This window comes from Populus euphratica, unplaced genomic scaffold, assembly GCF_000495115.2.
Source record: "Populus euphratica unplaced genomic scaffold, PopEup_1.0 scaffold87.1, whole genome shotgun sequence".
NCBI lineage: Eukaryota > Viridiplantae > Streptophyta > Magnoliopsida > Malpighiales > Salicaceae > Populus > Populus euphratica.
The window spans coordinates 1,122,246-1,149,436 of NW_011499900.1; the positions used below are offsets into that span (position 1 = coordinate 1,122,246).

Below are 27,191 nucleotides of genomic sequence, written 5' to 3' on the forward strand. Positions count from 1 at the left end.
TATTTTGTTTTTCAATTATTTTTATGTGTTAATATCAATAAAATAAAATAAAATTGTTTTAATGTATTTTTAATGAAAAAAACACTTATAAAAATCACACATCACCTCATTAGCCCAGCTGGTCCTAGGAAGCTAAAGGGAGGAAGGAAGGAAGGGGAGAGAAAAACAGAACAAAGTTCTAAGTCCACGAGTAGAGGATGTAGAAAGCAACATCACCAGCAAAGAGATATAATATAACGGCTAATCCTAAGGCACTGCTAGGCAGAGTTCATATCCTCGGTTTTCTTGCCATTCTTCAACTCGGAGGTATCTTTTCATGCCTTGTTTCTTGAACTCCTGCTGTTAAGTTGGTAGAATCTTGTTGATCATAATATTTATCATGTTATAGTTTGACTTGCACCCATCCTTTTGTTATAGAGATGAATACTAGATAACAAGCGGATCGGTCCTTGTATGATCCACGGTATGACTTTTGAGCATTTGAGCCGTAACTTGACTTGATTTCACCAGATTTCTGTTGTTTAATGTGGTTTTACTTATCATACATACATGCGCTGTCCAAGTGTAGCAGCTGGACAACCTAAAAGTATATGAATCAGCACATGGGAAGGATATTGTTGGGAATTCTTTAAGTTCCTAGTCTAGAACTTGATAAATTAATTTTTATGTCAATCATTGCACGTATAGTCCCCACCATAATTAACTTGCTGTTTTCATACGTTTTGTTTGCCAAGGATGATTGAGTCAAGAGATTCATGTTCTTGTTTCCGCACTAATTTAATATCAATGATCATTCCAGCAATACCCTTTGGAAGTCTGATGTTTCAGAGACATCTTTATTTGAATCGCCGCCTTTCTTTTATCTACGGTACTTGCCAAGGACAAATAATTTTCCAACGTTACATTTTACAAGCACCTTCTGTTTGAGGGTTGAGATTTCTGGTGAAGCTCGGACAGGAAATCATGGAAATTTTTGAAGTAGCGAAGGATAAATTAGGGCTTGATTCCAAGAGATACACAACATTGTTATTTGCGTGTTCCGTTGCTTTGCCTGTCTCTCTCATGATCTTGATTGTGTATCAGAATCAGTTGTTTCATCTAACTGGAGGGTTACCTAAAGCTGAAAAATCTCGAAATGTTACGGCATTGAATGTTGGTAAGACACCAAGACCATTCCTTCAGCTTGAGTTCCAAGTTTCTTGTACTGATACCGTCAGCTTTTTTCTTGATCGTGGTACTTATTTCTGATTCATTTATCCTTTCCTTTTCCTTTCACCTTTTACAGATTCTAAAAATGATTCTTCACCTCCTGCCATCATTACTGATGGAAGACTGCATAATGGGAATTTGCTTCCTGGATTTGGCAATGGAACTATTTCAGAAAATAATTCCTTGCGGCATACTAGCGGGACTGATAAGCAGCTTAACGGAAACATGGCTCCAGGATTTTGGATAGAATCAGGTTCGAGGAATGATTCCTTCGGCAATGAAACTAGTTCAAAAAACAATTCCTTGCCGCATGCCAGCGGGCCTGATGAGAAGCAGCTTAATGGAACTTTGGCTCCAGGATTTCAGAAAGAATCAGGTTCAAGAAATTATTCAGAAAATGATTCCTTGCTGAATACCAGCAGGCCTAATGTCAAGCAGCTTAATGAAACTTTGGATCCAGGATTTCGGAAAGAATCAGGTTCAAGAAATGATTCCTCTCAGGGTAACAGAATGCCTGAAGATAATAAATTGCTCGATGGACTTCTGGCTCCTGGATTTGATGAAAGATCTTGCGCAAGTAGGTATCAGTCTTTCCTATTTCGCAAAACTTCACTTCATAAGCCCTCTTCCTACCTCCTTTCAAAACTACGTAGGTACGAAGATATCCATAAACGTTGTGGACCTCATTCCAAATCATACCACAAAGCCTTTAAAAGACTCAAATCTAGCCATGGTAGCAATGGAGGATGTAAATACATTGTCTGGATTCCTGTTAATGGCTTAGGAAACAGGATGCTAAGCATGGCTGCGACATTTCTTTATGCTCTCCTTACAAACCGAGTCCTACTTGTTAATCATAGAACTGATATGGCCAATCTCTTTTGCGAGCCATTTCTAAATACATCATGGCTGTTACCCGAGGACTTTCCCCTCAGGAATCATTTTGGCAGGTCTAAACATAGAGATGCCCACAGCTTTGGCAGCATGCTAAACAAAAGTATTACCAACACTTCAATGGAGCCACCAGAACCATATCTTGATCTTAATCTAGCTCTCGGTGGTTATGATCAATTAGCTTTCTGTGATGAAAACCAGGCTCTTCTCCGAAAAATTCCTTGGTTGATACTTCTATCAGATCAATATTTTGTCCCTTCTTTATTCATGATCCCATCTTTCAATCGAGAGATAAGCAAATTGTTCCCAGAAAAGGAAACTGTGTTCTACCATTTAGGCCACTATCTTTTCCACCCCTCAAATCAGGTATGGGGACTGATCACTAGGTTCTACGAGGCTTATCTAGCCAAGGCAGATGAGAGGATTGGGCTCCAAATAAGAGTATATCATGAAAAGACAACTCCTTTTCAAACTGTTATGGATCGAATTTTAGATTGTGTCCTGAAGGAAAAACTCCTGCCAGAAGTAGCAGATACACAAGAACCTGCCCCTCCTCCATCTAGAAATCAGACCTCAAAAGCTATTCTAATAGCATCCTTGTATTCCGAGTACTATGAGAATATGAAAAACATGTATTGGACAAGACCAACTGTGACAGGTGAAGTCATTAGTGTTTACCAACCAAGCCACGAGGAGTACCAACATTTTGGAGATAATACGCACAACATGAAGGCATGGGCGGATATATATCTACTTAGTTTGTGTGATGTACTGGTGACAAGCACTTGGTCTACTTTTGGCTATGTTGCTCATGGTTTAGCAGGTTTGAAGCCATGGATTTGGCGGATGGGGAGTAAAAATCCAGCTTGTCAGCGAGCCGTATCAATGGATCCATGTTGTCATTTTCCGTTGAGTTATGATTGTAAGACAAGGATTGAAGTCAATGCCGCTACTCTTGTTCCTAATACAATGCATTGCGAGGATCGAAAGAACGGATTAAAGCTGGTTTGATGAACATGGAGAATTGCTGCTGTAATTATCAGTAAAAACTTGATTAGTTTTTTCATTTCCTACCTCAACAAATATTTGCCAAAAACATGATTAGTTTTTTCATACCCTCAATTCTCTATCAATTTCTTCTTCTTTTTTTGTCAGAATTGTAAACATATTTCTTCCTCTGCCAAAATAGTACGGTCTCGCATACCAGCAAAGGAAATCCCCAGGCACAGCTAGCTAGGCAGGGGCCATATCCTTCATTTTCCAGATGATCTTCAATTTGGAGGTACGCAATATGACTTGTGGTGTGAACACAACTTGTGTGTAACAGTCTTATGATAATTTTTACACGGTCAAGGAGCTTTGCTCAATTTCCTTAATTTTCTAAATCAAAACCTTGAGACTAGCACTTCGAAGAATTTATTGAATTCATCTGAATGCGCTCTGCCGATTTGAGGAGTGTACTTTTAAGATTGCCAGGAAAAGACTTGGTTTCAGTTTACACTCAAACGGTTCACGAATACCCTTATCCTTGAATAAAAAAAAAAACAAGAAGAAGTTGAAAACAATTAAAACAACTTGAACACTTTTTTTATTTTTTCGTTGAGTTTTAACCAGTTCACGAGCTGACTTGAGTTTATCTTAGAGTTAACTTTCAAAACGATTTAAAATTAAACAAGATACAAATTCAGTCGATTTTTCTCAGCGCAACAAGTCACATCTCCAACTTAACATCGCTAAAGGTAAACTCAGGATTCAGGTTTGAAATTTGAGTAGAAGAAGCAATACATTCCAAGTGCTTGATAGTTTCTTTAAATTTTTTCCCTTCAAGTCTTAGATAAAGACCCTGAGGCTGGCGGGCAGGGATTTAAGAATTGGAAGAGACAACATCCTATTCCCATTTTATAATTCAAGAACATAAAAGATCTAAAGCCTCCAATCTATGGTGTAGTAATCTTCAGTTACAGCACAAAATTCAATTGCATTATTATGACTTATCTTCATTTATGCAGAGCATAATGCACTTCAAATTAATTTTTGAGGCAAATAAAATGCAGTAAGTTCTAATTAAAATCTCCATCCTTTTAATTAATCTAGACCTATATACGTAAGAGGGAACTGAATATATAAATTCCTTTTTCTTGTTCAGGGAACTGAATATATAAATTCCTTTTTCTGGAAAAATATTGTCTCCATCTTAATCTTTAAGTTTCATGCGGGGGCAGGTATTTATTCCTATTTAAAGAAGGGATTTCTTGAAATAAATACACTGATACGTTGGCAAGCCAAAGAAAGAGTCTCAAGGGAAGAAATTTCAAGTAGGAAGTTGTTTTTAGTTCTTTATATAGCTAAATTTGCCAGATTCTAATTTATGGAGAACCCATATCCTACCCTAGTTTTAATCTTATAACTTTTGAAAGCAAACTGTTCTGCAGGATTATTCAAAAAGAAAAGAAAAAGTAAAGACTGAGAGGTTTCTTTCAGTTTATGCAGAAAGATTGAGTGCAAAATTATTACACAAATCCAAGTTTCAAACAGTTGTTACAAAATAGACTTTGATTCCTGGTATGCGTTCTTTAATTTTAAACAGCATAATGGGAATTTTCCCATGAAATTCTACCATGAGGGTAGGTTTCACGGTCCTGACGAAAAGCATGCTGCTTCTGGCTATGGAAACCTGTTAAAGAGTGGCATCATAAACGAGTCGATGGGATCGCCGACGTCCTATGTATTCCTCAATTTAGGTCATAGTAAGTATGATCTGGAGAAATTATGTTTCTATTGCAATCAAAGCCTACCTCTTCTTCAAAAGACACCTTGGTTGTTTCTGATATCAGATCAATATTTTGCCCCCTCTTTCTTCCTGACGCCGGCCTTCAAGCAAGAAGTACAGCGACTGTTCCCTGGAAAAGATACTGTTTTCCATCACCTGGCTCGCTATCTTATCCATCCTACAAACCAGGTTTGGGGGCTAATCTAGGGATTGAATTGATTTAGGTCAAAGAAAAAATTTAAGAAAAAAACTTGACCAACCTAATAAAAAACTCAAGATGGTTTAGTGTGTGTTTGTGTTAGAAGTGAAAGTCGTGGTTTGGATGTGGTATCCACTAAAAAAATTAAGAAAAACAGAAGATATTAGTTTTTATAGTTGAATTTTATATATAAATAAATTATATTCAACCACAAAAATTAAAACAAATACTCTTTTAGTTACTGTAATAAACCTATAAATTGTATTCAACCACAAAAATTAAAATAAATACTCTTTTAGTTACTGTAATAAACCTGTTAACAATCTTTTAAAATATTTTAATTAAAATAATATTATTTTAATTTTCTTTAAATAATATGCTCGAGATGAACTTGCAACCAAAATATTGTAAAAATGCTTGCTCACTAGAAACACCCACAAGTCTCAAAGAAAAAAAGAAGACTTCTATACCTACAAGTCATGCATAAACTAAATAAATAATTAATTTAAGAACAGAAGCTTGGGGAAGAACCCTTTTCACATTGTACATCATGGCTTTAATTAAAAGAGAGCGAACCCTAGAAGAAAGTATAGCAGAACCAGTGCCCAGTATCCTCCTTGAGGTGTTGGCTTAGGTAAGTAGGTTAGCTTATTGATCCCGAGGATCTCCGAGAAAGAAATCTCGCATGAATACCCTCAAACCTACTTTGCTTCATGGCGAGGCATTGGCTTCGATGCTATTTATAATTACCTGGGCTCGATGAAATACTCTACTTACTTACATGGCAATGAAGCCCTTTGTATACGTTCTTTACAATAAAGATTGCTCGCATGAAGGCATAGTTGAGGGTTCAACACCAAGTAATTGTACACGAAGAACAAAAATGCTGATTCTACGTATCAAAGCCAAGGGTGCATGCATTAATTACTCTGGTATTGATGATTTAAATTCTTGGCTTTGGGTCTGCTTAAGGTTTTTTCTTTTCTGCAATTCCTCTTTTTCCATGATACATAAAGAGATTGTTTTCTTTCTCTTCTTTTGAGAATTATATGGCATCCGGGGTTTCTCTACTTTTTTAGATCTTCTTGTATTCCTTTTAATCTCAATTAAAGGAAGTCCTATACTCATAAGGCCCACAGTTTTTGTAACTGATTGAGATGGCCAAGATTTTCATTAATTTTTTCTTTATTTTGGCACTATATTTTCTTCTCGTTTGCATCCAGTTATTCATTATACGAAAGCCCTTAGGTCACTAATTCAAGTTAAAATTGATCCCCTCCTTTTTAAGCAAATGTAGGTGAACAGGTCAATCGTTTAGGCTAAAAACGCAGGCCTCAACCCGCAGCCGTCTATGCACATCTTGTTGATATAGCCCACAAGTTCTATCCAGCAAGCATGTAATGAGAAAGAAAAGGCACAAGTTATTGAAGCAGAAACTAGTAGATGCATTTACCAATGATAAACCAGAAACAAGAATGAAAATGCATCCACACACCAACTACACCAGCCTCATTGCCTGCATTTTCTCCTTTTCCAAAGTCCTATCCCTAGTCGTAAGGAGAAGGAGAAGTTACAAACTGCCTCGGCAAACTAAACATGTCCTTTCCTGCGAAAGGAGAGGTCCACTCGCTCGTGCCAACTGAGGATGATGTTTCTTTAGCCATTCCACTGTCCCGTAACCCAGACAGGAAGGAACTATTTGTACCGCTAGTTCTTGTGATAGATGTGTTCCTAAGCAATGAGGTGAGACCCAACCACAACCCATTTGACTTGGAGGATAACAGGTTTGAATCCAAAGTCCAATCGATACTGGTGTAATCAAATTCAGGCATCAAGCTTCCTGTATCCCAATCAACATGTGGAGATCCTAAAGTTCCTGCTGCGCCCCAACCAGTGAATAAACCAAGTGAGGATGGTGCTGCTAGTGAAGGCAAAGACGCAGTTGTTTTACCATATGAACCTTGCAACGGAGATGGAACTGCAAATGAAGGAGATCTTGTACCTCCCTGTCTATTTGATGTAGCTGGGCCACTAAACAGGAATGAATTTTCTTTACGTGACACTGGATTGTAAACTTGTTCTGAGCTCTGATTTACAAGACCAAAGTTTCCAGTGCTCTGATTTGGAAGCAACTTAACATGTGGCTGCATATTTTCCACACCTGAAACGTTATTTGAATACCATCCAGATGTTACAGGTGTGGTGCTTGCACTAGGGACTGTATTTTGTTTGGCATTTATAGATTGAGGGCGCTGCATCATCATTACTGGTTCCCTCACTATCTGCTGCAAATTTTTCCCCTCATTTCCAGCAGAACCAAGCCGGACATCAAATTTTGTTGATGGAGGTGCTACTTGCATGGATGGTACCATAGATGATGGAAAGGCAGGGCTTGATCCTGTTGTGCCCCACCTCTTGTCTGCTAGTAACTTGGGCTGATTCAGAGGTTGTAAGTTTCTACTCCCAGGTTCTGAATATGTTGGCACTGGAATTGCTGTTTTGTAGTTGAAATCCAGTTCGTTCATTCTCTGTTGTGCTGTAACTGAAGCTGCAGGTACAGGTACAGGTACAGGTACAGGCTTTTCATGCAGTCTCCTCAGGTTACTGTTGTCAGCAGTGCATTCTGGTCTTGGTGGAGTCGTAGATAGTTCCTGCTTTTGTGCATGCAAGGTCTCTTCTGCCTTCACTAGATCCCCTTCACTAGCAACCACAGCTCTTTCAACCTCCTGCTTTGAGCATTTATATCTCATCTCCAATGCTGAGATTTGAGCAAGCTCCTCACTTATATCAATATTTAGGTCACCACCACTTCCAAGCTTAGAGTCCTTGCTTTGAGCTTCCTCTTCACTTCCCTCAAAAAGCCAGTTTACTGATTCTTCCACCCTGCCCTCATTCAACATAAGGGCCAGGGTTGCCCGCTCATGAGAAAAACCCATTGCCACAAGCTGTTCTGAAAGTCTTTCTAATTTTCTTGACCTTAGATACCCAATGCAACGCTCATGCAACTCTTGAGCCCTCTTCTCTCTCTGACGCTGGTGCTTTTTCTCATTCTTCAGGCGGATCTTCTCGCGTTTGTCACTGTCTAAACCAGGTACTGTTTCTTGCCGAGTAGAATTGGCTTTCTCTTTTATGTCTTCTGACTCACCAGAGCAGCTCCCATTGTTGGAAACTGAATCATACTCAGAAAGTGTTCCATGGGGGCTGCTAGAATGCTCGTCTGGGTCATCTACATTTCTGAATCGACCATTGTCATGGAGGGGTGGGAAAGCAGCGGCTGATGGTATTTCTAGTGCATGAAAAGTCCCAGAGATTGGATTATAAGCATTCACTGGACTCCCACTTACAGTGTTGGTTGATCCAGAAGGCTTAATAGACGCCTTCTGTTGTTCTTGAGCAGACTTTACAAAGGTCTTATCCTTGGACTTGGTCTTGGATTTTGATGCAGGAGACATCTCTCTGGATTACAATAAAATACTGTTCCAGCAAAAAATAAAAACCATTTCTTACTTCTAAATAAAGTATAGCATAAATGCGCATATTCAATGCATCATTGTCCAAATTAACACCATATTCATGATCAGCTGCAAAGAATGTGAGAGAGAATTGATTCACAATCATTATAGACACGAATGCCATATGCAATTTCCTCAAAAAACATTCATTTAATCTTATAGAAAAACTCAATAACCTATATTCATAAAACTTTTAAAATCCCATTCTGCATGGACATTATGTGTAACAATCTCAAGACAAAATCACCTAAAAAGCATGCAGCATGCTCTGTATTACATAAGAATGAACTGTATCTCATTAACAACGTACCCACCATTGGAAAAACATATACAGACAAAAAGAGACAGTGGAATCGTAAACTGAAAGTCCAGGTGGTATAATGCATTCTTCACACATTTGAAACTTACAAGGCTAAGTCACACAAATTTGAAACTGAGGAAAGAAAAAAATCGAAAGAGAATAACACAAAGTCCTGCAATTCATTGATTCCCTATCAAGAATAGGATCAACCAAACCCCAAAACAAAACAAGATATTTCACATGCTGATTTAATGAGCAAACATAAAAGATTTTTTTTTTTTCCCAAAAGAGCAGGATTGAAGGCATTTTCATTATGATCCTACACGCAGAATGCAAATCAAATGCCATAATACAGTTCTCCAAATTGCATAAACGATTAATAAAAGAACAAATTTATTGTAAGCGAAAACATTATGCAAATAATAACAAAAATTGGAAACAGAATTAATTCAAACACAAATCCATACACCATCCCACATGCTTAATGCAAAAAAAGAAAAAAAAAGAAGAGATCTTCTGTTTTCTCCTTGAATGGACAAGAAATGAAATTTCTAAATACCCACAAGCCATAAGAAATGAAACCCCACCTCGAATTCCTGACCTCTCCATAATAAAAGAAGAAGAAGAAGAAGAAGAAGAAGAAGAATTTTACAGGCAAGAAATGAGCATAGAATAAAAAACCCAGATAAGATACAATTAGATCTCTCAAAATCGAACCAAACTAAAAAAAAAAAAGAGAGATCAAAACAGACCAACCGCATAAAACAAAAACCAGGCTTTCACAAAGTACATTGATTTCTCAATGCATTCAAGATCTGTCGGTACCAAAATTCAAGAAACAGAACACGAGAAAAAGAGAAAAAAAAAAGAAGAACGGACGGATCTGGTAACGAACCTTAAAGAAGAAAAGCTGAGGGACTGTTGATTTTGATGTTGATTTGAGAATTATAAGAGTTCCTTCGATGTTGTTTGCTCTGTTTGTCCGTGTGTTGTGTTGTATTAATGACCTTTCTCCTCTTCTGGTTTTATTTTAAGGATTCTTTCTCCCTGTTTTTTTAATGTTCTACCTCGGACGCCAGGTGTAATTAGACTGTATTTAATTCAACCACTTCAGTCCCGGTACTTACGTTATGTTTTTTTTTTAAATATCTCTTACCGGTGCTAATTTAAGTAAATATGATTCTTCTGAAAACAGTTTTAAAAGAAATTCAATTATTTGATTTATGAGATTTGAAAAGGATGGTTCAAAAAAAGTATTTTCTTGATAGAATTAAACCAGTTAATATTAAAAAGAAAAATTTGCAAATAATTATATAATTTTAATTATTGTTGTTGCAATAAATATAGTTTTTTACACTCAATTCAGTCTTATAAATTGATTTGAAAAATTTATTATTCAATTTTGGTTTTAAATTAAATTGAAAATGATATTGATGCATTGAATCTCTATTGATTTGGTCTAATTAATTTGTTTATTAATAATATATAAATTGATTAAGTTAATTTTAATAACTTTTCTTTTTAAAAATCCATAATATCTTGATAAAATAATTTATCATATGATCCATATGGATAATTGAATAAATAGAGTTTTTTAAAGTTGGTTTTCTACTTAGATTTGACAATTATAATAATAAGTATTTATACATGAATTATATATATAATAGTAATAATAATAATAATAATAATAGTATTTATACATGGATGCATCAACAAATATTTTCCAATATTTGTACGTGGATGCATCAACAAATATTTTCCAATATTAAGATCTAGATTATTTTTTATTCCATTTATTTTTTTATGTATTTTATTAAGCTGTCAGAATCCCTGTAAGTCGTGCTGCCATTGAATATTTTTATTTTATTTTTAACAGAAAAGAGGAAGGGGGTATTATTTTACCAATATTTTATGCAATTTCTTTTTATTTTATTTTTATTTTTGAGCTTTAAAATTGGACTGCCACATGTATTGTTGTGATTTGATCATCTTGATGGAAGGATGCGACAAGAAGCGAAGTCGGTAAATCGATTTTTAAACTAACAGCCAATAATACTAAAATATTTAATTAAATAATTGAAAAGAAAAAAATAAGTACATATTTCCACATAAGTGGCTTGATTAGTCATCGTTTGCGGATTTCCCAATACAAAAACTAATTTGAAAAGTATAATTACTAAATTAATCATTTTTATTAGAAGAATATTATTTTATTCTTAAGAAATAATTATTTAGATTAATTGAACAGGTTAAAAACCTGGTTAAATTAATCAAATTTTATCAAGTTAATATCTAATTTGATTCAACTCAAGCAACTCTAATGGCTACATTATTATTTAGTCGGTACAAGTTAATATCTAATTATTTCGCACCCCTCCCTGTCTCCTATGGCTTGGACATAGTCACCTGGGAAGCTCTCAGCACAGCAAGTTGCAGCTTCACGCATGGATTACCTTTATGCATGAATCTTCTGATCTTTTCCTTTCTTTAACATGATATAGAACTTTTCAACAAGATCCTAGAAACCTGGAAGCAGAGAAAGCACATAGCACTTTAACTTGAGGACAGCCCTTAATTCTATGAAGACCATGCCTCGCCATCCTAAAAGTAAAATTGAGAGAAGAAGGATAGGTTTAAAAGAAATGGAGTGCTGACACCATGAGAAGGGTGCAGAAGGTAGCTATCTGCTGCTCTTAGAAAGGCATAAAAAGGAGATTTATGGATTCAACAGATCCTGGAGCACAGGGAAAAACCAATCTGATTGTAAGTGACATAGATTTCGAGCGTTCAATGCGTTGCACCAAAGGCGACACTAAAACAAAACTGATGAAGGGGTTGAGTTTTACCTTCATTTTCCAGTCTCAGTATCTTTTCCTTGCTGGATGCATCAACAGTTTACAATCGTCAGAACCTTGTAGACGCTTCGGAGATAGTCAAGTATAGATGTTGAGGAATACAATCTGTAGGCTCTACTGAAGCAATTAACTTGTGGTGCAACTTCTTTTTCTGCATGGCATTTGCTTGCATCAGACAGCAATAGAACAAAAGATAGCAGCAGTGTCAATCATATGCAATATTTTCTCAGGGCATGTAAGACCTTACCTTCCATTGCAAACTGGAATATGTACACAACTGGATAGGAGAACTATAACACACAAGGAAACCTAACTGCTAGATAGAGATGCGTAAATGACAGCATAAAACGAAAACTCAATTGAAGAAAAATAATATGAAACCAGGATAGAAAATAAGCCTTGAGATTCCTGAAGGACCCATATCCAAATGAACGAACCATGAATGATGATTGATAGATACAACACAAAAGATGGAAAATTGCCACTTATTCTATAGCCTACAACTACTGAATATTGATTACATTTTTGGAAGGAAAACCTTCAGCAAAACACAAGGAGATTTCGCAACATTAAAGATCACATCCTAAGCTTTAACATGAGGGGTTGTTGACCCAAAAGAGACTCTAGATGTAAGAGAGAAAATAGATTAGCAACCAACAGTTTATACAATGAAACAACCAGGAAAAGACAATGACAATGACAATTTTTAGAGACAGACTGCGCTATTACTCACCGTTCAATAGCTTCTTTTCCCTCCAAAGCAGCAAGGCTTGCAAGTTGATGTATTGCATTGAAATTTCTCTGGGTCATCGCTCCCTTATCAAAAATGGCATCTGATAAAACAACGGATGATGCTCCAGAAGATATATACTCCCCTATAGAATCTGCATCAAATTTGAAACAAATGTTATCCAATCACGAACTGCAGCAAGAAGCTTGCAATGAAAATGGTACAACTGGACCTATACCAAGATTTTATGACAGTTAATACTAAAGAGGCATTATCAATGTGTAATGGTAAAATTTTTCTGTTCAAAGAACACTTCAGTTAGGAAAATTATGATAAATGATAGTCCTTAGGTACTATTCTTTCTTAGAAGCATAAAGCATATGGTTCATGGAATCAAATCTCAATCTAACTGATATCCACATCTAGGAGGTGTTAACCATTTTCCAACTTTATCATACAGTTTTCATTCAAAATAAAAGGTCATGATCCCTGTTATAGAAAGGAAAAAAAAAGGAACTATCAAGCTTAATGACAGAGCATGAAAATTGAATAATTGATCTTTAAGAGCAGGGGCGGTGTTCATATATCACTAACCTATCTTGATGCCCTGAGAAGCAACCATTGGTATGTGAGGGAAAGGCTTCTTGAGTGCTGATATATATTGGACACCACCTAATGCAGAAACAGGATAAACCTAATCCACCAAATAAGATAGAAATATAATCCATAAGGTGATCCTTGGCCTGTACATACTAAGAACGTTCATTCAATGAAGAATACTTAAAGTGAGCATACAAGGGCCTTGCGAAATGGAGCGTATATAGTACCACATGAACTCTTATATTGAAATATAGACTTGTGTGCAGGTTGTGCACATGACATCTCTATCTCATAACCAACTCCTTTACCAACAATGTTAAATATGAGAACGTGAAAGCACTCACCTTCACCATTTTAGCACCAGCATCATATGCAGACAGTATCTGCAAAAAAAAAAAAGTTCTCGTAATAGTCTCCTTGGGGAAATATGATTCAAATGGTCTCTCTCTTACATAAATACTTGAGAACACAAATTTCTAATAATTAAACCCTCCATATCAAAACAATAGCAGTGGCCACTAATATGAGCAGTAAACTTCATTTACTTGTACATCTACAAGGATTCTTAGAGCTTAAGAAATGAAGGACAGTTTAAGTTCACAGGTCACTTACTTCTGTGGGTGTCATTACACCAGGTATGTATAGAATTTCATCCTTCACAACATCGTCCATAATGTCCTGATGTTAAGTAAGCATGTAAGAATAAACAAAGAAAAAGCATGGCAGATGTAAAGCCAATGCATCTGAGAAATAAACAAAAAAAAAAAAAGTATGTTTAAAATTTGTTGAAGAAAAAGAACAAAAGGAAATTAAAATAGGAATGGAAAGTACAAAACTCTTTAAGTTATTATTTCTATACTAATTGAAAGAAAACCTGTGCAGATCTCAGAATACTAAAAGTACCTTCACTGTAGCAGGACTCATGAAGAATTTGGCTCCAGCATTCATTGCGTTTCTGGCATCCTCAGCATTTAAAGCAGTACCAACCTGTAAGATATTGTCCACACCACAAATCTCTTGAGAAGAAAGTACGATCAGTCAAAAAATATCATTGAAATCTATCTATGGCAGCTCTTGCAATTGACCATATAGCATTCTGACACTTGCCAAAAGAACTTTCTAGTAAACACTCATCAAGTGGACAGGATGAGGAAAAAAAAAGTTCCTGATCCAGATTGCAGACTTGCAGCAACTTCTGATCTGTTTAATTGAATTTGCTTCAAATATGCCAAAAATGACTTGCAACAAGCTGAAAGCATATTGGCCCATCTTTCGCAAAATCTAATATAAAATAAAGCTTCTCCATGTTTTAGCCAATCATGATGCATTTACAGAATATACATAATCATAAAGTCGACAGGATGAGGAGAAAAGGTCTCCAATGCTCTGTATCTCTCTTATATAACATATGAAATCACAAACATGCATGCTCCGCACTCCAAGACTTGCCTGAGTTCTTGCAAGATGTGGCCAATACCATACCACGCTAGAAAGAAAACAAGTAGTCATGAAATCTCAGAGGAAGTAGTAATACAATTACCCCCAAAGCCAATGTAGGATAGTCCTTCACCAACTGCCTTAAAACCTGAACACAAGACAATAAAAGCACAAACAGTCTCAAACCCAGGAGGCCAAAATGCAGTAAACGAAATTCTAAATAGAAAATCGCAAATCAAACAACCTGAAACACACCTGGTGTGGACATCACAATCTCCAGCTACACAAAGCAACAAAAAGAATACATTTTAAAACCAAAGTATTGTACATAAGAGCATAGTTGTTAAAACTGGCCCATCTCATAGGGTGACCCGAAAAATCCAGCACCCGGAGCTTGATCCAGGTCAGGTTTCTTGTTGAAACAGACAAGATATTGACCCGACCAAACCCGTTCGACCCCTGGGTCAACACTAAGGGGAAAAAAAACAAAACTAAAATCTACTATTTTAACAAAAAAAAGGTTAACTCGGTGACCAAGACCCAAGCTCGGGTCAAACAACTATATATAAGGGTATAAGTTCAAGCCCATATATGGTCAATTTAACAATCCCTGCAAGCATTATAGATTTATAGTACTCATAAAGATTCCTTCTTGCAGCCTAAAAGGGGAAGAGTTTAAAAATCTCAGTCTTGCTCTAACAAAAACCACCAGCAACCCATTTATCAAATAGTCTTCCAATTTTAGTGAAAAACAAGAAACGCATTTACCAAATGTAGGAATGAATGAAAGAGAGCAATAAGTAGACTTACAACAGAGATGCCACCATTCAGTGCAGCAGTTGCAGCTTCGTATGCAAGCTCTGCACTAAAAAACGAACAAGAATTGTTCCCTTCTAGTCACAAAAGTTTTTTCTTTTTTTCATTTGAGATGGAGAGAGAATTAGTAGAGGTTACCTATTGGCGCGAAGGCAAGCAATAACACCAGAATTTTGAATCAGAGACGAGGTCTTTTGGATTATGGGAGATAGCGAGAGTGACGAAGACGAAGAAGAGCTATAAACCCTGAAGCTTTTGACTTTTGGTGATAATAGTGGCAAACTCTGTGGAGTTAATCTCCAGCTTGCGGCCACCATATCCATAACTCCTCTCTGTACTTGTGTTTCTCACCTTGATATTTATTATTTAGAGACCGTTCGGCGTCGCAAAGCTTTTTACAGATTGTGTTTTTTCTAAATGTATTGAAATTATATTTTATATATATATATATTTTATATTAGTGGATCAAAATATTATTAAAACATAATAAAAATATATTTTTTAATTTTTTTCAAAAATATTTTTAAAATAAAAAGATAAACAAACATCTTTTAAACAAGGTCTCTCAGAATAAAGTACTATTTATTTCTATTAATGAAAAATAATTAGTTAATCCTTTCGGTTTAAGAAAACCACATGAAATTCAATGTTATTAAGTTCAATTTGGTCCATGAAGATTAAACATGTTATTACTTTTAATAAAAAAATAATATCATTTTAATTTTTTTTTTTTAAAAAGTTTAATCTAACTAGATTTAACTTATCCCTGACCAAATTAATATCTTTTCTTAGTTATACAGAAACTCGATACAAGTCAAATTTTGAATCCAAGTTTCCTGCTTAGCCAAACCAGAGTTAATAACTTTGTCTGGAAATGACATGGTACCAGTAACACGATAACACGCTAACAATTCACCAGAAAAACAAAGCAGAAAATAGCAGGGGATGAAAAACGAAGATGCTTGACCTATCTCTGATTACATGTGATTTTATATGGTCTTGTAGACATTACCGTCCAGGTAATGTGGTTGTGTCTATTCAGTTTAGTCAACAACCCTATGCTTTGCTGCTTAGCAGGAGGATTGTGTGGAATGGAGATGAACACCTCATCATGTGGCACTGAAGCAATTTTCCCAAGTTCCATATTTTGAGAAAACGCAACCTCCCCCATTCTTCACTGCATGCTCGGAAATAGCTGTCCGAGCACATTTATCCCAAGTCCGAGCTATCTCCCCTATTGACATGGGCTGCAATAGATTTCTGAGATGTAAGTTGAGCTTTACCCTTGCCTTCACTGAAAGATCATCATGCTTTTCACTGTTGATCATTAAGAACTTTCAGAATTATGTGTAGCATTCCAGGCGTTGGAGAATAATTAACAGAAGAAAATGATGAATCATGCTACGAAAGTAAGATGCTTTAAAACAAATACACAGCCCATTTTTCTTACCTGACTTCCTCTGGTAACTTTTCGAGAACTATAGGTGAGCAATAAGGGTATTTTGTGGGGACAAGCAATTTTAAGGGCTGAATTTTTGACTGCATGGCCAAAGAACACAAGGTCAATAGGGAAAATGAAGGCGGTGCATGGTGCTCATGTGAAGAAGCAATAGTCAAAGACCTACAATTTCTTCGAAATCCTCCTCCGAGTTGAAGTTTGGACTATTGGACACAGCAATGAATGAGCACTTGATAATGATTCCACCACCATCTGGTCCAACTGTAGTTGAGTCGGTTTCTTCATCACTGATATCTACCACTGTGTCTATCAGTTGCTGATTTATCTCGTCTATTTCCTTCAACACAGCACGACTGACCTGCAATAAATGGCAGAAAGACTTCAGGAATTGAGTAGAAGAGAGAAAGGAACAGGAAGGGTAGGGTTGATGTGCTTTTTTAAGGGCAAAACAAGACAAAAGGGCAGTCCGAGTGCAAATGGCGGCCTTTAACTGATTCAATATTAAGACTTGAAGCTACAGTATGTATATGCATTAGAAAGAGTGCCAAGAGATACAAGGTAAATTTTCATGAATTTGTTATCGTACTAATCACAAGTTGCAGTGCATTGAGTTGTTCCAACGAATTGTATCAGATTCTGTCGTAATCTGATGACAAGCTGCACCTACGACATGAACTCAGTCAACGCTGTTTTACGGCACCTAGCAGAAGTGAAGGAGAGAAACCAACCTACCTAGCCATATTTGGCCTGTGATATTGTGGCGCGGTGCCCTTTGAGATGCTTTTAGCCAACCCAACTTTAAAAGTTGGTTTGATTTTTATTACTTAAACCTGCTTTTCATCTCAAATTAACATAAAAACTTGGGTTTAAAAAAAACTACAACTTGTAGCTTTTTTTAATCTGTATTTTCAAACCACAAACATAAAAGTCTTTTCAAACTACAAACATAAAAGCTATCACAATACTAAACATATACTAAGACTAAGACGCTGAATCGAGTGATTTGTTTTCCTTCTTTAATATTAAGTTGTAACATCTTAGTATTTCAACACTGAAAGTGCAGCTGACATACCTGAATCCTAGGTTTTTTGTTGGGGCAAAATGTAGTTGACTCTGAGCCAGATTTCTTCGGGCAAGCTGGTGTCTTATCATTCAAGGGAACTGCTTTTGTTGAACAATCCACTTTCCTCACTCCAAATGTGCTACAACCCATGGAAAAGTATCTTGCAACTGGATTAGTCTTACTCGTGACCCCTAAATCTTCACTAACTGAGCCTTTGGATCCATAAACTGGTACTGATCCTGCCATGCTATCAGCCAGATTGAGTACTGATCCAATCTCACTTACAGAAGCACTTAAGGCTTTCGATGAAATTGAGTTCACCTGAAATTTAAAACAACATTTGAACTCTCATTAGTCATGTCCAAGTCTTCAGCATCAGGTTGATGAACTAAGAGAGGAATCAAGTTGTTTCAGACAAACCGCTTTAATTAAGCGTAGAATGGGCTTCTCAGCATCACATGATTCTTCAAAATTGATGGTTGAAGCATCAAAACCAAAGCCATCTGCATTTCACATTTTCTGTTGATGTGAGGTTGGTACATCAGCAGTGCCAGTGGCAAACCGTGTGATCGATTCTACTACATCAGTTACAGGTTCGTGTTCAGTCTTACCTGTATTCAAGTTTGAGGAGTCATTGGAGGGGAATTTCGCAGAAAACCCAGACTGTGAATTTACAGAATGAGAAGGGGATCCAGCTATTGTATGCGACCGCAGCATATTATGCTGGGTGGTCAGAGGAAAATGTCGAGGTAACTGGACAGGTTCGGCCTGAATGTGCCTGTGGGAAAAAATTGAAGGTGGAACTCCAGATTTAACAGCTGTCACTTGTCTAAATTTCAAGTTCTTGACTTCAGGTCTCTGATTTAGTTCTGTTTCATGCTTTATTCCTTGTGTCATTTTCACATCATTTACTTCATTCAACTGATGTGGCATTTCATCATCCTGCTGCATCTGATGTGGAACTTCTTGATTTCCCTTGATGAGTTGCTGACACATTTGGCTCTGTTGAGATTCTTGATTCTTCTTTTGTGCGGATACATGGTGCAGGGACTTTTGTTTTGCATCCATACGTTGAGCTATAAAAGAACTTCTTCCGGAATTCGCTTTTGCTCGTTCATTCCTGTTGTTTTTTAATAGAAATTTGATATCATTTGGCTGTGGAAGAGTGCTTAATGGCAGCTGTAGAGACCTCATGGAAACTTGATGCACTGGATTCACTACATTTTCGCGCTCTGAATTTGATTCACACAAATGCTGCTCTGATTTTATGTCATCTTGCTGTGAGATCACAAGATTAGATGGATACTGCATAGAATTATCGCCAAAAATTCTCATGTTGCTGTCCTGCAGATTTATTGCAGAACTCTGTGGGTTCATTGATTGCAATGGTGGTTTCTTTTGATCCTCTGGTGGCATTGCTTGATGAATTTGAGGATGCGGCTGCAGAGACTTCGGTAATGGGTGCAAATTAGGAGTAAGTTGTCCGTGGACAAGTGAAGAGGTTGGTTTTCTCGGCATTGCAAACTGAAAGACACAATTTATCTGCCTCTTAATTAGATCCAACTTCTCGGTAGATTTATTGCAATCAGGATAATCTAGATACTGCATAGCTTGATCCAATTTCAACCTTGATTCTTGATGAACAAAATCATTCTATAGATAAGCAAGAAAAAATTATTATTTTACAAGGTAAAAAATCTGTTCATGCAACGTGTTCCTACAAGAAATATGTCAAGTGCAAAAGTACCTGTTGGAGTAAATTGATGGCCCTTTGGCACATCTCTTTCAGTTCCACTACGCACGTACTCCTTGAAGACTCAGCCTGAAAGGTGATAAATCTCCAAAATAAACATTGGTTACTCTTTCTTCCGGCTTCTGCCGGCCAAAAACTCCTTTTGAGCATCAAAGCTCACCAAATACCACATTCCATTGTAAGTACTCACTGCATTTCTATTTTAACAAGTTCTATATGCTGGAAGATATACCTGCTGATACGCCTCCTCTTGCTTCGTCACAGAATGGGATTTTATGATTCCTACAAAACAATTACATCTATCATCAGTTCAACTTAGAATCTCTCATAAAATAGAGAAGGCAGGCAGAACAGGAGCTGTGCTGAAGGAACAGTTCCAAAGAAGTACCTGTTCGGGTTAAGAACCAGTAAAAAGCTACTGAAGGAGCAGGCACCATTATATTAATCAACTAAAACACAAATACATGATTGCATGATCTGTGGATCAAAGTCAAACAGCTTCCCTTGTAGCCTATATAACATTTGTTGGCTTCCTAACTCCCCTTGTCATATTTGTTTCTGAGGATATGTTTTGCATAAAGAAAGGTACCTGATGCTTGAGATCTGTGCTGTTCATCTTGCCGTGACAAATTTAGAATCTGTTGCAATTTTGGTGGCTGTGATGGAGACAACAGTTTCTGCTCTGGAGTCGGTGAACATGACTGCAAGCTTTGACAATCATTGTACGGGCATGGTAACTTCAGTTGATGATGCTGCGGATCAGGGACTCTGCTTTCTTGCGCAATTAATAGCTTTTGGCTCACATCAGTGGCAACTTCCTTTTGTCCCTTCGGCTGCTCTTGCTGCTGTGACAACAATAGTGGCAGTTCAACCATGGATGGTGGATTGTGAAGTGTAAAAGTAGCTTGTTGTGTCTGTTGCAGGTGCGCAGGGGTTGTTTGCGGGTCCCTCTTGACCATGGAAAGTGTTGAGGATTGAAGCTCTAGGCAGGAGCCTTGCTGAAATTTCAGAAATTCTTCCGGGTTATGCTGAGCAATAACCTGTGGTGAATGCAGTATTCCCTGTTCTTGCTCGCAATTTCCAGAATTACCAGAATGTTCCATTTCACCTTTTAAATTTTCTGAAGACTTCTGCAAATCGCCACGTGAATCTTTCAAGTTGGTATTCAGGCTAACATTTGACTTTGGGACCTGAGTTAAACCTCTGTCAGGAGGCCTTGTAGACGGTAAGTTGGCCAAGTTAAGCATTACAGGAGCAGAAGCTACCTTGTTCTCAAAGTTTGTTTGCAAATGCTGTTGGGCTGCTTGATGCTGGTTCGCCAATCCAGAATGATGGATAGTAAATGACTGATCTTGTTTGTGAACTTGGGATTGATTATTCTGAGGTTCTATAAATAAATAACATTAATAAAAGTGTTAAACACCTACGATGAAGCGTCTTATTAGTTTTTCGACCGTGAGGAGCTTCTGCTTGAAGAATATTATGTTGAAAGTTTTCATGGTGGAGGGTTTCGACTAAGGAGGTTCAACTCATGGAAACGGGCAGGAGATTTTTGTGAACAAATCATGGAAACGGGCAGGAGATTTTTGTGAAAATAAATATTTTCCTTTTTTTATTTTAATAGAATTTTCTAGTTTTTTTATAAATAAAAAAGTTATAATAGCAGTTTAATAAGTGAGACTATAATAAATAAAAACTAAATGTTTTAAATGTTTTTGCATATATTATAATGTATTACAAACCTCTTCATTATAAGCAACCGAAAAAACCTAAGAAGTGTGCAAAGAGATTACACAGTACGGAGAAGAATATGGAGTCGCCAATCTAAAGTACTAGGTCCTCCAAAAATGTGGTTTTCAGACGGGATAGCTTCAGAAAAATATTTTGAAGAAGAAAAAAGTAATTCTACATTCTAAAGTACTAGGTACTCCTTGATTGAAGCAGTTTACAAACTCAACATGTTTGAAAATGAGCACACAATACATAGCTTGGCTATGAATTATCATTTTGCTATGTCCATGCACACCAGCAGAAAACCAGCCAAGCTCCACAATTATAGCAAAGAAGGAAGGCAAAATTGTTTCCTTTGTTCTTGATATATGTACATATATATCATGAAAGAAGCAGGCATGGATAGAAGCTACGCATAAAAACGAAAACAGCATGAAGTAATTAGTGGTGTGGCAATCATGTCACTCTACCTGGATCTGAAGGCATTTCAGTAGAGAATGAAGAGCTCGAAGAAGAACTAGAAATTGTAGCGTTAGAACTTTTCTCTATCCTGCTTAGATATGAACTCTGAAATAAACAGTAAGCATAGTTCATAAATTTTCAGATTAACCTTGTCTTGTACTGCGGCAAAGGTTGGTCTATGTTCATATTAAATGGCAAAGGTTGGACCATGCTCAGAAAAACCTAAAGTCAATCCTTGGGCACAGGAAATGCTAGCTAAAAGTAATGAAAAACTGTTCAACATCTACCTTTTATGCCTGGTAAGTCCAACTTTCGCCTCATTTGATTATACAAATTCTTGTACTTGGTATATATACCAACACTTTTATACTCAGTTCATGTTCCTTTTCAATTTCCATATAGAAAAAACACAGATCTGTAGCCGAATTGGAAACCTAGATAGCTTCTTGGGTTCTATGATCTTGGTACGTAGTCGGCGGACAGCATGTTGGCAGAATGGAAAATAACTAGAAAAAACTGCTGAGAACTTTTGGGAATAAATGAAAGAAGACTGTCAAGAAACAACATGTTGGCCTCTAGTTTCACATAAGATGCCACAATCCCTATAGATATAAATCATGACGAAGGTTGTAAAAGGCATCACCATAATCAAAGAAGGCATGCATCAACGTCAAAACTTGTTTGTTTCAAAGAAATGGAATAGATTAGAAGTGCATAGCAGATCAAGATAGCTTGTCTTTGGCAAGCGAGTGAACTTTTTCCTCAAAGTTTACGGCCAGCTTCAGTATACTAGGTAAAGTCACTTGCAGAGGAGAAGGTTTGACAGTCTACGTTATTGTCTCCACTCTGAATGTTTACATAACAACAATTATTTTCAATCACAGAAAGGTGTTAAATGCGGTCAAAACAACCATGGAAGCAGACACCAACATAACAAGTGTATGTAATGTTGGTAACTGGTAATCATGGAAGCAATGGACACACTACTATTGTAGTTTCTATATTGTTCTTGTGTTATCTTTCTTGCCTCTAGCAGTATAATTGAACCTTAGCCGATGGTTTGTTCTGACAGAACTCGATTTTGTTGATAAAAACAGTACAGATCAACCAATTTTAACAGAAAGTGAAACGAGTAAATCTAGTCTGCTTGCAGAACTAAGTAAACAATCTTTGAGTGTGGTCAATTGTCTCCCTTCGAAAGTATCCTATATATATATATATATATAGGATACTTTCGAAGGGAGACAATTGACCACACTCAAAGATTGTTTATTTCCCCTAAATCTTCACTAACTGAGCCTTTGGATCCATAAACTGGTACTGATCCTGCCATGCTATCAGCCAGATTGAGTACTGATCCAATCTCACTTACAGAAGCACTTAAGGCTTTCGATGAAATTGAGTTCACCTGAAATTTAAAACAACATTTGAACTCTCATTAGTCATGTCCAAGTCTTCAGCATCAGGTTGATGAACTAAGAGAGGAATCAAGTTGTTTCAGACAAACCGCTTTAATTAAGCGTAGAATGGGCTTCTCAGCATCACATGATTCTTCAAAATTGATGGTTGAAGCATCAAAACCAAAGCCATCTGCATTTCACATTTTCTGTTGATGTGAGGTTGGTACATCAGCAGTGCCAGTGGCAAACCGTGTGATCGATTCTACTACATCAGTTACAGGTTCGTGTTCAGTCTTACCTGTATTCAAGTTTGAGGAGTCATTGGAGGGGAATTTCGCAGAAAACCCAGACTGTGAATTTACAGAATGAGAAGGGGATCCAGCTATTGTATGCGACCGCAGCATATTATGCTGGGTGGTCAGAGGAAAATGTCGAGGTAACTGGACAGGTTCGGCCTGAATGTGCCTGTGGGAAAAAATTGAAGGTGGAACTCCAGATTTAACAGCTGTCACTTGTCTAAATTTCAAGTTCTTGACTTCAGGTCTCTGATTTAGTTCTGTTTCATGCTTTATTCCTTGTGTCATTTTCACATCATTTACTTCATTCAACTGATGTGGCATTTCATCATCCTGCTGCATCTGATGTGGAACTTCTTGATTTCCCTTGATGAGTTGCTGACACATTTGGCTCTGTTGAGATTCTTGATTCTTCTTTTGTGCGGATACATGGTGCAGGGACTTTTGTTTTGCATCCATACGTTGAGCTATAAAAGAACTTCTTCCGGAATTCGCTTTTGCTCGTTCATTCCTGTTGTTTTTTAATAGAAATTTGATATCATTTGGCTGTGGAAGAGTGCTTAATGGCAGCTGTAGAGACCTCATGGAAACTTGATGCACTGGATTCACTACATTTTCGCGCTCTGAATTTGATTCACACAAATGCTGCTCTGATTTTATGTCATCTTGCTGTGAGATCACAAGATTAGATGGATACTGCATAGAATTATCGCCAAAAATTCTCATGTTGCTGTCCTGCAGATTTATTGCAGAACTCTGTGGGTTCATTGATTGCAATGGTGGTTTCTTTTGATCCTCTGGTGGCATTGCTTGATGAATTTGAGGATGCGGCTGCAGAGACTTCGGTAATGGGTGCAAATTAGGAGTAAGTTGTCCGTGGACAAGTGAAGAGGTTGGTTTTCTCGGCATTGCAAACTGAAAGACACAATTTATCTGCCTCTTAATTAGATCCAACTTCTCGGTAGATTTATTGCAATCAGGATAATCTAGATACTGCATAGCTTGATCCAATTTCAACCTTGATTCTTGATGAACAAAATCATTCTATAGATAAGCAAGAAAAAATTATTATTTTACAAGGTAAAAAATCTGTTCATGCAACGTGTTCCTACAAGAAATATGTCAAGTGCAAAAGTACCTGTTGGAGTAAATTGATGGCCCTTTGGCACATCTCTTTCAGTTCCACTACGCACGTACTCCTTGAAGACTCAGCCTGAAAGGTGATAAATCTCCAAAATAAACATTGGTTACTCTTTCTTCCGGCTTCTGCCGGCCAAAAACTCCTTTTGAGCATCAAAGCTCACCAAATACCACATTCCATTGTAAGTACTCACTGCATTTCTATTTTAACAAGTTCTATATGCTGGAAGATATACCTGCTGATACGCCTCCTCTTGCTTCGTCACAGAATGGGATTTTATGATTCCTACAAAACAATTACATCTATCATCAGTTCAACTTAGAATCTCTCATAAAATAGAGAAGGCAGGCAGAACAGGAGCTGTGCTGAAGGAACAGTTCCAAAGAAGTACCTGTTCGGGTTAAGAACCAGTAAAAAGCTACTGAAGGAGCAGGCACCATTATATTAATCAACTAAAACACAAATACATGATTGCATGATCTGTGGATCAAAGTCAAACAGCTTCCCTTGTAGCCTATATAACATTTGTTGGCTTCCTAACTCCCCTTGTCATATTTGTTTCTGAGGATATGTTTTGCATAAAGAAAGGTACCTGATGCTTGAGATCTGTGCTGTTCATCTTGCCGTGACAAATTTAGAATCTGTTGCAATTTTGGTGGCTGTGATGGAGACAACAGTTTCTGCTCTGGAGTCGGTGAACATGACTGCAAGCTTTGACAATCATTGTACGGGCATGGTAACTTCAGTTGATGATGCTGCGGATCAGGGACTCTGCTTTCTTGCGCAATTAATAGCTTTTGGCTCACATCAGTGGCAACTTCCTTTTGTCCCTTCGGCTGCTCTTGCTGCTGTGACAACAATAGTGGCAGTTCAACCATGGATGGTGGATTGTGAAGTGTAAAAGTAGCTTGTTGTGTCTGTTGCAGGTGCGCAGGGGTTGTTTGCGGGTCCCTCTTGACCATGGAAAGTGTTGAGGATTGAAGCTCTAGGCCGGAGCCTTGCCGGAATTTCAGAAATTCTTCCGGGTTATGCTGAGCAATAACCTGTGGTGAATGCAGTATTCCCTGTTCTTGCTCGCAATTTCCAGAATTACCAGAATGTTCCATTTCACCTTTTAAATTTTCTGAAGACTTCTGCAAATCGCCACGTGAATCTTTCAAGTTGGTATTCAGGCTAACATTTGACTTTGGGACCTGAGTTAAACCTCTGTCAGGAGGCCTTGTAGACGGTAAGTTGGCCAAGTTAAGCATTACAGGAGCAGAAGCTACCTTGTTCTCAAAGTTTGTTTGCAAATGCTGTTGGGCTGCTTGATGCTGGTTCGCCAATCCAGAATGATGGATAGTAAATGACTGATCTTGTTTGTGAACTTGGGATTGATTATTCTGAGGTTCTATAAATAAATAACATTAATAAAAGTGTTAAACACCTACGATGAAGCGTCTTATTAGTTTTTCGACCGTGAGGAGCTTCTGCTTGAAGAATATTATGTTGAAAGTTTTCATGGTGGAGGGTTTCGACTAAGGAGGTTCAACTCATGGAAACGGGCAGGAGATTTTTGTGAAAATAAATATTTTCCTTTTTTTATTTTAATAGAATTTTCTAGTTTTTTTATAAATAAAAAAGTTATAATAGCAGTTTAATAAGTGAGACTATAATAAATAAAAACTAAATGTTTTAAATGTTTTTGCATATATTATAATGTATTACAAACCTCTTCATTATAAGCAACCGAAAAAACCTAAGAAGTGTGCAAAGAGATTACACAGTACGGAGAAGAATATGGAGTCGCCAATCTAAAGTACTAGGTCCTCCAAAAATGTGGTTTTCAGACGGGATAGCTTCAGAAAAATATTTTGAAGAAGAAAAAAGTAATTCTACATGTTGTCCTTCAATACAAATTTTGATTGAAGCAGTTTACAAACTCAACATGTTTGAAAATGAGCACACAATACATAGCTTGGCTATGAATTATCATTTTGCTATGTCCATGCACACCAGCAGAAAACCAGCCAAGCTCCACAATTATAGCAAAGAAGGAAGGCAAAATTGTTTCCTTTGTTCTTGATATATGTACATATATATCATGAAAGAAGCAGGCATGGATAGAAGCTACGCATAAAAACGAAAACAGCATGAAGTAATTAGTGGTGTGGCAATCATGTCACTCTACCTGGATCTGAAGGCATTTCAGTAGAGAATGAAGAGCTCGAAGAAGAACTAGAAATTGTAGCGTTAGAACTTTTCTCTATCCTGCTTAGATATGAACTCTGAAATAAACAGTAAGCATAGTTCATAAATTTTCAGATTAACCTTGTCTTGTACTGCGGCAAAGGTTGGTCTATGTTCATATTAAATGGCAAAGGTTGGACCATGCTCAGAAAAACCTAAAGTCAATCCTTGGGCACAGGAAATGCTAGCTAAAAGTAATGAAAAACTGTTCAACATCTACCTTTTATGCCTGGTAAGTCCAACTTTCGCCTCATTTGATTATACAAATTCTTGTACTTGGTATATATACCAACACTTTTATACTCAGTTCATGTTCCTTTTCAATTTCCATATA

The 27,191-nt window shown here is 37.1% G+C and overlaps 5 protein-coding genes across 9 annotated transcripts; 1 reads left to right on the forward strand and 4 right to left on the reverse strand.

Moving 5' to 3' along the window:
* The first annotated feature begins 119 nt into the window (after positions 1–119).
* On the forward strand, positions 120–3,518 carry LOC105132716 (galactoside 2-alpha-L-fucosyltransferase-like). Of its 3 annotated transcripts, XM_011036375.1 has the most exons (4): positions 120–306; positions 829–1,156; positions 1,286–3,135; positions 3,259–3,518. In XM_011036375.1, exons 2-3 carry the CDS (start codon positions 964–966, stop codon positions 3,112–3,114), a joined length of 2,022 nt encoding a protein of 673 aa, XP_011034677.1. In that variant the 5' UTR covers positions 120–306; positions 829–963; the 3' UTR covers positions 3,115–3,135; positions 3,259–3,518. The 3 variants fall into 3 exon arrangements, with proteins under 3 accessions (XP_011034677.1, XP_011034678.1, XP_011034676.1); XM_011036376.1 differs by lacking the exon at positions 3,259–3,518 and having other exon boundaries at positions 816–1,156; positions 1,286–3,195; XM_011036374.1 differs by lacking the exon at positions 3,259–3,518 and having other exon boundaries at positions 1,286–3,195.
* Positions 3,519–6,490: 2,972 nt separating this feature from the next.
* Positions 6,491–9,960, reverse strand: LOC105132718 (uncharacterized). Of its 2 annotated transcripts, none has more exons than XM_011036382.1 (2): positions 9,781–9,960; positions 6,491–8,546 (listed from the first exon to the last, which is right to left on the reverse strand). In XM_011036382.1, exon 2 carries the CDS (start codon positions 8,522–8,524, stop codon positions 6,620–6,622), a length of 1,905 nt encoding a protein of 634 aa, XP_011034684.1. In that variant the 5' UTR covers positions 8,525–8,546; positions 9,781–9,960; the 3' UTR covers positions 6,491–6,619. The 2 variants fall into 2 exon arrangements, with proteins under 2 accessions (XP_011034684.1, XP_011034683.1); XM_011036381.1 differs by having other exon boundaries at positions 6,491–8,552; positions 9,781–9,959.
* A 1,287-nt stretch (positions 9,961–11,247) lies between these two features.
* On the reverse strand, positions 11,248–15,716 carry LOC105132720 (uncharacterized). 2 transcript variants are annotated; one of them, XM_011036383.1, is made up of 11 exons: positions 15,462–15,716; positions 15,318–15,372; positions 14,752–14,787; positions 14,611–14,655; positions 13,974–14,057; positions 13,683–13,748; positions 13,415–13,453; positions 13,065–13,164; positions 12,474–12,624; positions 11,732–11,891; positions 11,248–11,411 (listed from the first exon to the last, which is right to left on the reverse strand). In XM_011036383.1, exons 1-10 carry the CDS (start codon positions 15,644–15,646, stop codon positions 11,867–11,869), a joined length of 786 nt encoding a protein of 261 aa, XP_011034685.1. In that variant the 5' UTR covers positions 15,647–15,716; the 3' UTR covers positions 11,248–11,411; positions 11,732–11,866. The 2 variants fall into 2 exon arrangements, with proteins under 2 accessions (XP_011034685.1, XP_011034686.1); XM_011036384.1 differs by lacking the exon at positions 11,248–11,411 and adding an exon at positions 11,435–11,619.
* Positions 15,717–16,282: 566 nt separating this feature from the next.
* LOC105132721 (mediator of RNA polymerase II transcription subunit 15a-like) lies at positions 16,283–21,890 on the reverse strand. The gene is made up of 9 exons (XM_011036385.1): positions 21,800–21,890; positions 20,864–20,985; positions 20,205–20,728; positions 18,457–19,121; positions 18,266–18,348; positions 17,855–18,166; positions 16,949–17,140; positions 16,774–16,862; positions 16,283–16,640 (listed from the first exon to the last, which is right to left on the reverse strand). The coding sequence occupies exons 1-9, from the start codon at positions 21,813–21,815 to the stop codon at positions 16,433–16,435; spliced, it is 2,211 nt and encodes a 736-aa protein (XP_011034687.1). The 5' UTR covers positions 21,816–21,890; the 3' UTR covers positions 16,283–16,432.
* Positions 21,891–23,049: 1,159 nt separating this feature from the next.
* Positions 23,050–25,878, reverse strand: LOC105132760 (mediator of RNA polymerase II transcription subunit 15a-like). The gene is made up of 4 exons (XM_011036427.1): positions 25,238–25,878; positions 23,490–24,154; positions 23,299–23,381; positions 23,050–23,199 (listed from the first exon to the last, which is right to left on the reverse strand). Exons 1-4 carry the CDS (start codon positions 25,876–25,878, stop codon positions 23,050–23,052), a joined length of 1,539 nt encoding a protein of 512 aa, XP_011034729.1.
* Positions 25,879–27,191: the final 1,313 nt, after the last annotated feature.

Excerpts from the sequence above, each read along its gene's own strand:
- LOC105132718 (XM_011036382.1), bottom strand. The coding sequence starts at position 8,524 with ATGTCTCCTGCATCAAAATCCAAGACCAAGTCCAAGGATAAGACCTTT.
- LOC105132716 (XM_011036375.1), top strand. The coding sequence starts at position 964 with ATGGAAATTTTTGAAGTAGCGAAGGATAAATTAGGGCTTGATTCCAAG. Across the intron at positions 1,157-1,285 it reads TGTTACGGCATTGAATGTTG|ATTCTAAAAATGATTCTTCA; the intron begins GTAAGACACCAA and ends CACCTTTTACAG.
- LOC105132760 (XM_011036427.1), bottom strand. The coding sequence starts at position 25,878 with ATGCTTAACTTGGCCAACTTACCGTCTACAAGGCCTCCTGACAGAGGT. Across the intron at positions 24,155-25,237 it reads TCACGGCAAGATGAACAGCA|AGATGACATAAAATCAGAGC; the intron begins CAGATCTCAAGC and ends GATCTCACAGCA. Across the intron at positions 23,200-23,298 it reads TTCTACGCTTAATTAAAGCG|GTGAACTCAATTTCATCGAA; the intron begins GTTTGTCTGAAA and ends TTTAAATTTCAG.
- LOC105132721 (XM_011036385.1), bottom strand. Across the intron at positions 17,141-17,854 it reads ACAAAAAACCTAGGATTCAG|GTCAGTCGTGCTGTGTTGAA; the intron begins GTATGTCAGCTG and ends CATTTATTGCAG. Across the intron at positions 16,863-16,948 it reads AGGAGGATTTCGAAGAAATT|TCAAAAATTCAGCCCTTAAA; the intron begins GTAGGTCTTTGA and ends TTGGCCATGCAG.
- LOC105132720 (XM_011036383.1), bottom strand. The coding sequence starts at position 15,646 with ATGGATATGGTGGCCGCAAGCTGGAGATTAACTCCACAGAGTTTGCCA. Across the intron at positions 14,788-15,317 it reads TGAATGGTGGCATCTCTGTT|CTGGAGATTGTGATGTCCAC; the intron begins GTAAGTCTACTT and ends TGCTTTGTGTAG. Across the intron at positions 13,454-13,682 it reads GTGTAATGACACCCACAGAA|ATACTGTCTGCATATGATGC; the intron begins GTAAGTGACCTG and ends TTTTTTTTGCAG.